Source organism: Pleuronectes platessa, chromosome 10 (genome assembly GCF_947347685.1).
Source record: "Pleuronectes platessa chromosome 10, fPlePla1.1, whole genome shotgun sequence".
Taxonomy (NCBI): domain Eukaryota; kingdom Metazoa; phylum Chordata; class Actinopteri; order Pleuronectiformes; family Pleuronectidae; genus Pleuronectes; species Pleuronectes platessa.
Genome location: NC_070635.1, coordinates 6,275,584 through 6,287,327, shown reverse-complemented (window position 1 = coordinate 6,287,327; position 11,744 = coordinate 6,275,584). Strand labels below are relative to the sequence as shown.

Genomic DNA, 11,744 nt, shown 5'->3' with positions numbered 1-11,744 from the left:
TCCAACTTTTAACAGCAGTCAAAAAATTAAATGCTTACAGTAGATACATTTAAATCGCTTTTTACATCACACAAAGAATCAGCAACTCAAACTTGAAGAGCACTTCCCAGATCTCTGTCTTTTTATTTCCTTGGCCAGACTCCACGTCAGCCAGAGGGAGGAGTCTGGCCTCACAGACCAGGACGTTTTTAGGCTAAAAAAAACTGGTGCTCAGAGCAAAAAGACAATTGAGCAGTGATGGAAAGGACAGCAATGTGTGTATTAATTAATTTATTGTTTTCTGTTTTTGTTTCTAACATTTTAAAAAACATGGATGTTCATAAAGTTGGGGATTTAAACGTGAACAGTGCAAGAGATCAAAAGAAAAGAACCTGTATTTATGAAACAATGAAAATGAAAAAAAATTATGTCACGTTTTTAGAAGAAACGCACAGTGATGTTAATAATGGGTTTTACTGGAGGAGGGAGTGGGAAGGGGAGGCCATTTTATGTCACAACACCTCTCTGAGTGGAGGAGTGGGCTTCCTCTTCTCCACAGCTTTATAATCGAACTCGCTGGAGGTCAAACATGTGAACCAGGGGAGGCTTCTTTTAGCCAAAGCTCAGTTCCAACATTTTACTGCTGTTTTTATTAACGTCTATGCTCCAACAACCCGTGCATGGAGGAAGCAGTTTTTACTTAAAATAAGTGAGGTTCTAAATGATTGTGCCATGGAGGCGGTGGGGATTTTAACTGCACTGAAGATGCGATTTTACACCGCAACCACGCAGAGCCTCATCCAGCCTCTCAGCACTCCTTAAAGCAGCTGGTCCACTCCTCACGGCCTGGAGGACGTGTGGAGGAGGATGCACCCAGACTGCAGACAGTACACCTGGTCCCACATCAGGGAGAGTAGGGTCTCCTCAGCCTTGCTAGACAAGATGTATTGTTTTAAACATCACTTTAACATTTTTAAAAGCTGTGCCATCATGCCGGCTGGTTTTAGTGATCATTCCCTGCTTTTATCTCGTGTTTTTGTTCGGAATGTTTTACTGAAGAGCGCGTAGTGGCATTTAAATTCTGTTTTAACATTCTATAAGAATTTTAGAGATGTTCTTATGTATTTCTGGGGTGTTTTTTGAAAGAGGAAGGGCGATTTTAGCAGTCTTAGGCAGTGGTTGGACCATGGCAAGACACAAATACGCCTATAGTGTCAACAGCACACCCTCAATGTCACACCAGACACCACCCGATCTGTGAAATATCTGGAGACTGACATAGTGGAACTAGAACTTTTTAAGTGAGTCCAACCGAAGTCTAGGTTATATTGAAAGCCTCGAAGAAAAAAAAAAAGGCTTAAGCCGACCTGCTAGAAAGTAAAGTACAGGGCATGTTGGTCAGATCCCGTTTCCAAAACATTTGTGAAATGGATGCTCCAACCAGCTACTTCTTCAGTCTGGAGAAAAATAACGGTCAGAGGAGAGTAATCCACACACTGCTCGCGGACACAGGGCAAGAGCTAGTGGAACAAGGCCAGATAAGAGAGGGGGCTGTGAGTTTTTATCAAGCACTGATCTCTTCTGAGGAAAACAAAGAACAGACAGGCAGGGAGGAGTTCTGAAAAGATCTACCTCAGATCTCAGAAGATTCCAACTCACAGCTCGCTGCCCCCCTCCGGATGCAGGAGCTACTGACCGCCCTGCAGGGCATTCAGAGACGGAGGGCTCCTTGCATTGATGGCCTCACACCGGAGTTTTATAAAGCTTATTGGGGCAATTTATCAAACGATATTTTATAGGTTTTTAATGAATGTCATCTGGTTCCATGCCAGTGTCCTGCATGAGGGCAGTCCTCACACTGCTCCCGAAAAAGGGGAACCTGCAGGACATCAAGTTCTGGTGCCCTGTGTCATTGCTCTGTGTAGATTATAAACTTCTGTCCAAAGCACTGGCCCCCAGGCTGGGGAAGGCTCTGGAGCAGGTCATACACAAGGACCAGACCTACTGCCTGCCAGGCAGGTCCATGGTGGACAATGTCCACCTCATTCGAGACCTTTTGGATGTCTCTAGTTCATTAGATGTAGATATAGGCTTGATTTCCCTAGACCAAGAAAAAGCTTTTGACCGCGTTGAACACAGCTTCCTGTGGAAGTAATGGGGAAGTTTGGGTTCAGCGCTGGCTATGAAGCCAGCGCTGAACCCAAACTTCCCCACTAAGATCAAGGTGCTGTACAGTGCATTGAGAGTTTGCTAAAGTTCACCGGCAGTCTGAGTGCTCCTTTCAGGGTGTGTAGAGGTGTCAGGCAAGGCTGTGCTCTGTCAGGGATGCTCTACGCACTCTCCCTGGAACCTCTCCTCCGCAGAATAAGGTCTAGCATTCAAGGTGTGTTTTATCCTGGTTTTAGTGGCAACATGATTTTATCGGCTTATGCCGATGATCTTATTATTTTAATTACACTTAGCCAGCCGGACCGCCACTTTTAGTCTCCAATTCATTAAAAAGTACCTCACATGTCCAGCAGATCTGGTCTGGAGGGATGTGGCCAGCAGCATCCTTAAGCGTGCCAATAACCTGGGGTTGTATGATGCTCTGTTTTTAACCGTTTCTAAATTCTTAAAACTAAGTGGGTTGCCTCCTTTTTATCAAAGGTGTTTTTAAATCTTGGGGCCTTTTTAACAAAAAAAGTCCCAAAAAGCAGACTCTCTGTACTGGTTGTTGAGAGAACCACTCGTAAATGGAGCCAGACTGGACGTCAGCAACACAACCACGCTCGGCCTAATGGCGGCGCTGACCCGGTCTGGAACAGGGACCTTGCAGCAGCTGGTGGATGCAGTGGGGCCGGCACTGAACAACACCCAGGCCCTGGGCGCCCTGCTGGAGCTGCAGTCTACCCGGCTGGCCAAGAGGATCCTGAGGCTCCTCTGGACCCTAAGGCTCTTAAAAAGTGAAAAGGACCCCCTGAGGGCCTACCAGAGGGGGGAGACCGCACCAGAGGCTGCAGACCCCTACCCTGAAATTATCCTGAGCCCAGACCTGGGAGAAAAGACCGGTCCCCTACTAACAGAAATAAACAAACAAAAACTAACAATACACAGAGCGGACAAAGAGACACTATACAGGAACTGTGTAAAAAGCATCCACCAGACCGGACTGAGCAACAGACCCCCCACTGTGTGGTCACGGAGGTGGGGAGAACATGAACCCAGCCCACAGTGGAGGATTTTATACAAACCTCCCATCAAGAAAAGAACAGGCGACCTCCAGTGGAGAATTTTACACGGCGCCGTCGCTTCCAACGCTTTTATTTCTATTCTTAATTCCACCGTTTTTAACAAGTGTCCATTTTGCGACCTGCGTTAAACTCTTTATCACGTTTTTACTGAGTGCAAGAGACTGACAAGTTTCTTCGCTCTTTTAACTGCGGTTTGTTGTGATTTGAACTAAGTGAGAAGTTACTTAACTTCGCTCTTTTACTGAGAAGGTTTTTATCATGGGAGCTGCCTACAACAAAACGAATAAGATAAGTGGCAGCTCCTGAACCACCTCTCAGGTGAAGCCAAGATGGCCATTAATATCAGAAGAAAGAACAGGGTAGAGAACAGGGACGGGCAGGAAGCGAGGGCGGTGTGGGTGGTAAACCTCCGGGCCAGACTCTGACTCGAGTTCAGTTTTTACAAACTGGTATCTGATCTCGAGTCTTTTAAAAGAATTTGGTGTTTTAATGACATACTCTGCACGAACAGGAGCTGTCCTTTCCACACTTTTTAACAGACTGAGGTTTTTTTTTACATCAGCACTTTTGTTTATTCATTAAATAATTCTGTAAGCAAGTGTTTTGTAAAATGGAGAATATTTAAATAAAGTGTTTGTGAAAAATCTCTCTCTCTCTCTCTCTCTCTCTCTCTCTCTGTCTCTCTCTCTCTCTCTGTCCCTCTCTCTCTCTCTGCCTGTCTCTCGTCACCACACACGGAAGCACTTTCTTAAAGGAGCCGCTCTACTCTTACAACACAAGGCCAATCAGTGAATTGACAGAATCTACTCTGCACTGTTACAATGTAAATATATGAGCTTTGTTGTTGTGTTTCTTCACTGAGACTCAAATGAAGAGATTTCTTCAGACACACTTTCCTTTGGGAAGGAACAAGAGGCTGAAGTCAAGCCAAAGAGAGAAAGACAGAAAGGTGGTGATGATGAGACCGAAGGACCAGTGATCCCACTGTTCCCACCAAGGACAGATTCAGTTTTATATCGCTGTTCTGTTACAAAGACTGTTCTGATCATGTTCAAACAATGTAATAACCAAATGTTCGTTGGCAATTACAAAGGACCTTACAGGGTGAAGCTAAATTTACACCTAGCAGAGGTATCATAATAATATGGTTTTTACTGTATAACACATTTTGCTTATGTCGAGGCACTTTTTGGGACACGTTTCAACAGTTTAAATATACGAAATGATGCACCTGTGTAAAAATGTTATAACGTATCTAATAATATCTTAATGTCTCAGAATCATTCCTTTTACTTTCGATACTCAAGAGTTTAAGTTCAGGATATAGTCATATACTTGATTTTATTTTACTTATTACTTAAATCAATTAAATCTAAAGTTTACATGGTCCGTTAATAGAAATGCATCACAAGATAATGACACAATGCATTTCATGACACAATGCATTTTGTGTGTACATGCATTCTTCAGAAACCCTTTCACGCTGTGACATGTTCATAAATCCCACAATAATGTCAATAACCTTTAAAGTTCATAATTTGTTCCAACATATTTCATTTTATTTTGAGCAACAGGATATTTACATTTCAGGTGTGAGGGTTTGGATTAAGTTCACAAAACTGGAAAGCACAAAAAAAACATTCAGCAGTGATTCTCTACATTTCTTGTCTAACTGCATGTCATTTATATATATAGATAAAATAAAAAAGATTTTAATACAATCATTTTACACTCACATTATTTACATTTTAAGTTGCAAAATAAGCATTTTAACCGTTTATCCCTCACATTTTGCTGAGTTCACTTTTTTCCCCAAAACCTTTGAATAACAGTTTAAAATACTTATCCACTTTAGCTCAGTAATGTAACTTCTGTGCCTTCTTGCTAACTAGTTTTAAGATACGACCTATTTTGCTTAACACACAAACTTCAGCCTCCCTGCGATGACTTATTGTGGATATAAACTTCCTCAGGACCGAGGTAGCTGTAAAAAGCAGGACGAGAACATCTCGGGTCAAATCCTGACGTCAGAGTATTAACTCTCATCTTGGTGTGAGCTGCTGGAGTCTCTGTTGGTCGTCTGACGTCGGGGCGTCGCTGTGAATCTCACCTGTGGAAAGTTCAGCTCCACTTCACCTTCACTGGTGTGGTCGTCAAATAGATTTGAAGATGTTGGTGCACGTGCAGCTGCATTACTAATGTTTTCATAGTCCTGCAGGCTCTCTGGTTCATTCTAGGATGAGAGGGGAGGAAGTTTATAGATTATTTGTGTGAGAAATTCTGGATGTAATGCAAAATAAAGTTCATACAAGACACATTCTGGGACTTAGGAGGCTTTGTAATATCACCATTAAAACACATTTGATTACATATTATTGAAAATTTGACATAATTTAGCATATTTAAAAGAATTAGTAGTTTAAAGCTGTAACGCATTTTATCTGGTTTTGAGAAAAAGAAGCTCTGTCATAAACAGGTCAGAAGTTATCAGAAGCTTAAATAATCCTGAATCTTATACCTGAACTCTCTATAATCACTGTTTCCTACGATTCCAATATACAAGTAGACAATTAGAAACAAATGAGTCATTACCGAAAAACCAGAAGGAGATTTGGTGTTTGTTGTTCCTTGTTGAACAGATTTCCTCCAGTATCTGAAAACATAGAGGGACATGATGTGGTAAAACTAGTCAGACCATCTCTGAAATGTATTTATTTAATTTGATCAAATGCACTTCTTATTCATTCACCTTAAATTTACCACAATTACACTGATAATCATCAGGAGAAGTAGAGCAACAACGAGGAACCTCAGGTTCTCCAGATAGTTTCCTGTGGTTAGAAGAGAGAGAGCATCATATAGACACTGAGTTGTGAACATGGAGAATTAGTTACAACTTTATTCCATGTGCAGAGATTTATTTCACACTGAAATAGAAATACTGTTCTATTGTTTTTTACCTCCATCAACCAAGATTCTGATGAGGCCACTGTGACCTTTGACCACTGATATCTAATCACTTCACATCTTTGAGTTCTCATCGAAAGTTGAGGAATTTCTCAAAAGGACGTTTTGTAATATGACTTTCAAGAAGCCAAAAAACTTGTATTGTGAGGCCACTGTGACGTTGATCTTTGACCTTTGGCTACAGAACCAAATCAGTTACTCCTTGACTCTAATTGTGTGTTTGTGCCAAATGTGAAAGGATTCCCTCATGGCGTTATGTGGTTTTGCTTTTACAAGGCAAAAATATGCTTTGTGAGTTCACAACTTTGTGAGGACATAACCTTGCCCTTTGACCTCCAAATTATTATCATTTCAACCCTGATTCAAACTGAATATTTTAATTTTAAGTTTACAGAAATTCCTTAAAGATCTTCTTTAGATGTCACGTTCACAAATGTTTGTTTTTTTTGGAGAAACTAGCCGGGAAATTCAGGAGAAAAGACAACGTCATTTTCTGAACATCATCAAAGATCAAATATGAATAACACAACAAATGAAGTGACATCATTGCTGCTCTTTAAAACCAGACTGAGAAGAATGTGAAACTTTAAATGGGAGGATAAAACACACTGGCTTTAGATTCACCTGGTGAAACTTTCATTTTTTTCTGAACAAATTCTCTTTGAAACAAACTACAGCCACTGATGTGAGGTTACTGTTCCTCTTTTAACTTGAATATTTTATCAGGTTAAATAAACATTATTTTGAATGATTTGTTGAATTTGCTGATTTGAGGTCCTCATCAAGGTGAGAGTTGACTGTGGGAAACTTTCAACAGTGCAGGTGACAGTGATGGTCTGACCTTCTGTGACCTCAGACCTCATAGACAGTTTAGGTTCAGTGGGCGGGTCTGTAGAGAGAAAACAGAATCTTCTTTAAAGAAGGCACATTATGATTTGACTGTTTTCTTCCCTCAGTGTCAACAACACATTTTCCTTCACATCAAGACCAGAATTGACTTTAACTGTCACATGTTTGGGACTGTCTGCAGTAACCAAAATGTAGAAAACAGAGAACTGTCAAATTTAACCACTTTCCAATATAATGGTCTTTATAATATAGAATGATTCTGCATATATATCTTTTTTATTTCATCAGGTTTGATTTCATGGTAGATTTGCAGGTTGTGGACTAATTTATTAAAGGGAGCTCAATAACATGCAAACCTGTGAAAACAATACATATTATTTCAACACAATTTATACACTTTTGGTGTTGAATTATATCACAAGAACACTTACAACTCAAAGTCACAAGGCTTCATATCAACAGAATTATTCTTTACTCTGGTGGAAGAATCACAGAGATTTAAGTAAAAGTAGAAATATCGCAGTACAAAAATACTCCATTACAAGTACAGGCCCTGAATTCATCATTTAAATAAGCAGCACATTAGTTTAGCAGGAGTATTCATTAAGTGGCAGAGTGGCACCACGTAACATAACTGGATCATTATTATTGATAATTTATAGATTAAATGACTTTATATAGGGTCTGGTAGTTTATTGATATTTTCTAAGCTCCACAGAACTTAATCAAATAGACAAATTTACTTTAGGTCATTCATTTCTCAGGTGCTATTGTTTCAACTGTCAGAAGTAATAGTTAAATAGAAAAGTACATGAGAAAAACTACTTTTCAATCGCTAAATATTTTAAAGGAAAATTTGTTTTGATCAGTTTGGTTGAAAAATAGAAAAAGCCGCAGTTGAAACACTCACATTTCACCACCAACTCCTTCCACTTGCTGTCCTTTGAGCCCTCAGTGTTCTGGGCACGGCAGGAGTACAAGCCAGCGTCGGCTGAAGTCACAGTAAACGTGTGGGAGAGAGAGTTGATGGGTCGTGAATTAATATTATTTTCAGGGATTATTTCAGCCTGATTATTTGTGTTGATCTTCATCAAGGTGAGAGTTGACTTTGGGAAACTTTCAGCAGTGCAGTTGGTGGTGATGGTCTGACCTTCTGTGACCTCAGACCTCATAGACAGTTTAGGTTCAGTGGGCGGGTCTGTAGAGAGGAAGCAGAATCTTCTTTAAAGAAGGAACTTTATGATTTTATTGTTTTTTTCCCTTCATTATCAACAACACATTTTCCTTCACATCAAGACCAGGATTGGCTTGAACTGTCACATGTTTGGGACTGTCTGCAGTGACCAAAAATATAGAAAACAGGGAACTGTAAAATGTAACCACTGTCCAATATAAGAGTTTTTATGATATAGAATGATCCTGCATAATATTGTTTTTTATATTTCATCAGGGTTGAATTCATTGTTGATTTGTCGGTAGTGGACTAATTTATATAAGTAAGCAGAATAACATGCAAAACTGTGAAAACAAAACTTTGCATTACAACACAAATTATACTATTGTAGTGTTGAATTATATCAAAAGAACACTTACTACTCAAAGTCACAAGGCTTCAGATCAAAAGTATTATACTTTACTCTGTTTGAAGCATTACTGAGTTTTAAGTAAAAGTAGAAATTTCGCAGAACAAAAATACTTCATTACAAGTAAAGGCCCTTAATTAATAATTTGAATAAGCAGCACAGTAGTTTATCAGGAGTATTCATTAAGTGCCAGAGTGGCACCACGTAACATTACTGGATCATTATTATTGATAATTTATAGATGAAATGACTTTATATAGAGTCTGGTAGTTTATTGATATTTTCTAAGCTCTACAGAACTTAATCAGATAGACACATTTACTTTAGGTCATTCATTTCTCAGGTGCTATTTTTTCAACTGTCAGAAGTAATATTTAATTGAAAAATACATGAAATACTTTTTAATCGTAAGATATTTTAAAGGAATCGGTTCATTTGAAAAAATTTAAAAGCCGCAGCTGAAACACTCACATTTCACCACCAACTCCTTCCACTTGCTGTTCTTTGAGCCCTCAGTGTTCTGGGCACGGCAGAAGTACCAGCCAGCGTCGGCTGATGTCACATTAATCTTGTGGTAGAGAGAGTTGATTGGTCGTGAATAAAGATTATTTTCAGTGATTATTTCAGCCTGATTATTTGTGTTGATCCTCATCAAGGTGAGAGTTGACTGTGGGAAACTTTCAGCAGTGCAGCTGATGGTGATGGTCTGACCTTCTGTGACCTCAGAACTCATAGACAGTTTAGGTTCAGTGGGCGGGTCTGTAGAGAGGAAGCAGAATCTTCTTTAAAGAAAGCACATCATGATTTTATTGTTGTTATTCCCTCTAGTTTGTGTTACATAAGTTTCTTGTAAATGTAAAAGTTCTGCAAAGCAAGAAATCCAACAATCAGTGGTAAAGGGAGTTCCTCTCCTGAAACTCCTAAACTCCTCTTCATCAGTCTAGCTGATATGATTTATTGTACTAAGACAAAGTTTGGGGACAAAGCTTTCGAAACAAGATCCCTGAGGCTCTGAAACAGCCTGAACGAGGACATACAGCAGACTGAGTCAGGAGCTGAACACATACTTTTATCTTACTTCATTCAATGATTTTACATAGGTCTAGTTTTTATTCTTTTATTTATTCTTTTATACATTTTGCAGAAGACTTGACTGGGAAACTTCGTAGAGTAACGCTTTAGCCAATGGACCAAACTAAAAAGTCAAAATACACATCAACTAAACTGATCTTGACCCAGAGGAGCCTTGGTTGCTCGGGGCATGAAGGAAATATTTGTCCACTAATTGTAATTTTATGAATATTTTGAAATGTATTTTAATATTCAGATTTGTATTGTACATACATTTAACGGGACTTCCAGGGTCACTTGTAGAAACATCTGTCGTTGAAAACACAAGTGGAGAAGTCAGTTAATCTTTGATGAAAATGTTGAAACAATATAAAACAACGTTTTCTAAGTGGAGAAATAAAATCCTTACGTTTTGTTAGGGCCAGAAAAACCAACCACGTGACTTCCTGAGCCTCCATCTCATGTGGGACTACAACTGGATTTCTGAAACAAACAAAAAGTGAAAAGTGTATATAAACAACCTAAGATTACAGAACTTTTTCTTTTTACGGGAAAACATGTGATCAAAGTTATTATTCATCTTGTGTCAGAATTTCCTTCTTCCTCTTTCCATTTCTTTTACTGACATTTAGACTTAGTTTTGTTCCTCATATCACGTTGGTTGTGAAATTGTGGTTTGAAAACACAAAAGTCACCTCGACGCAGAATTTGTCATTTGTTAAAGGAAAATAAATATAATTATTTTAGTATGGAATATTTGGCCACATTTAATTGTTAATCCCGGAGTTCAGTTTCTTTTTTCCCTTAATAACTAAAACTAGTTTGTTTTCTTTTTTATTTGACATTGTCAAATCACTTTTATTCAAACAAACCCCAGAACACATTTAAAATATTTTGACTGCAAACATAACAGTGTCTTTATTAAATTCTAATTTGTTATCCTTTTAATCTGAAATATACTGTTTGAAAAGTCATAGGATGCACATTTTATAATGAAAAAATCAGCTTATTTCATCCATAAAAAATACAGTTACTAATCAGTGTACATACTGTGAATTAAACTTCTGAAACACTATATTTCACTCTAGTAGATTAACATCACGAGGAGATAAATAACCATAGAAGCTTGTTCTTACCTCAGAGGACCCACTTGTATCAGTCTGTCACACACAGCCTCACCACGAGAATGAGACTTTACAGAAAAAGGAAGTTTTCACACTTTGAAAGGGGATCACTTCTACATCTATATTTGGATGATTTATGCTCACTTAGTATTTACAGTGTCTCTATTTAAAACCTCATCAAACAATATGAAAACTTATCTAAAGGGTTTGCACAAGTCCGCAGCTTTTTAAGTCTCGGGGTTCCACGCCTCGCTGTCGGGCCAGTCGCTCGACTGATTTGTCTCAGTGTTTCCAGACTGGCTTTCCTCTTCTCTTCCAGGTTCTTCTCTCTCCCACCGAAGCTAAGAGAACCCAGTACACCGTTTGTCTCTGTCAATGTATCCCTCAGGTTCGACTGGGGAGGTGTCGGGCACAAGCGGCAGGTCCCACAGGTGGAAGTCAGGGTGTTCAGGGTCAGGGTAGCGTGCCACTTCCTCTGAAGCCACGGGGTTGAAGCAGGAGCCCCCCCACAGGTGACCAGTGCTCTGCAGCAGAGGTGACTGGGACCATCAACGGTTCTGTGGACTGAGTCCCACAGTCGGCCTTTAGTTGACCTGGCAAATCAAACAGGCACGTTTACCACTGGCTCTGGTAACAGTAGATAAAACAGGTGTCTTTGCAGTAGTAATGAAAAAGCATTAACTTAGAAGAAATCTGAACTAAAAAGTTAAATTATAATAATATATTAATGTTATATTCTTAAGCAGTACTGTTAGTGTTGGAGAGTAAACATGTAAATATTCTCCAGAACGGTGCATTTCTTGATTTTTAATTAAACTTCTTCTTATTAAACTTATGACCCTTCACATGTCTTCAGTTGTTCATGAGAGCATGACAGACAAATACCTTCATCTGAAGTAACTTTATCAGCTCCATGCAGGTCCGGACCTCGGTATTAT

The 11,744-nt window shown here is 39.2% G+C and overlaps 1 protein-coding gene across 2 annotated transcripts; it reads right to left on the bottom strand.

Annotated features, from left to right (window-relative positions):
• Positions 1–4,749: 4,749 nt before the first annotated feature.
• On the bottom strand, positions 4,750–11,460 carry LOC128450155 (sialoadhesin). Of its 2 annotated transcripts, XM_053433658.1 has the most exons (9): positions 10,819–11,456; positions 10,092–10,165; positions 9,956–9,991; positions 9,083–9,370; positions 7,939–8,226; positions 7,021–7,068; positions 5,962–6,043; positions 5,805–5,865; positions 4,750–5,445 (listed from the first exon to the last, which is right to left on the bottom strand). In XM_053433658.1, the coding sequence occupies exons 2-9, from the start codon at positions 10,138–10,140 to the stop codon at positions 5,248–5,250; spliced, it is 1,050 nt and encodes a 349-aa protein (XP_053289633.1). In that variant the 5' UTR covers positions 10,141–10,165; positions 10,819–11,456; the 3' UTR covers positions 4,750–5,247. The 2 variants fall into 2 exon arrangements, with proteins under 2 accessions (XP_053289633.1, XP_053289634.1); XM_053433659.1 differs by lacking the exon at positions 9,083–9,370 and having other exon boundaries at positions 10,819–11,460.
• Positions 11,461–11,744: the final 284 nt, after the last annotated feature.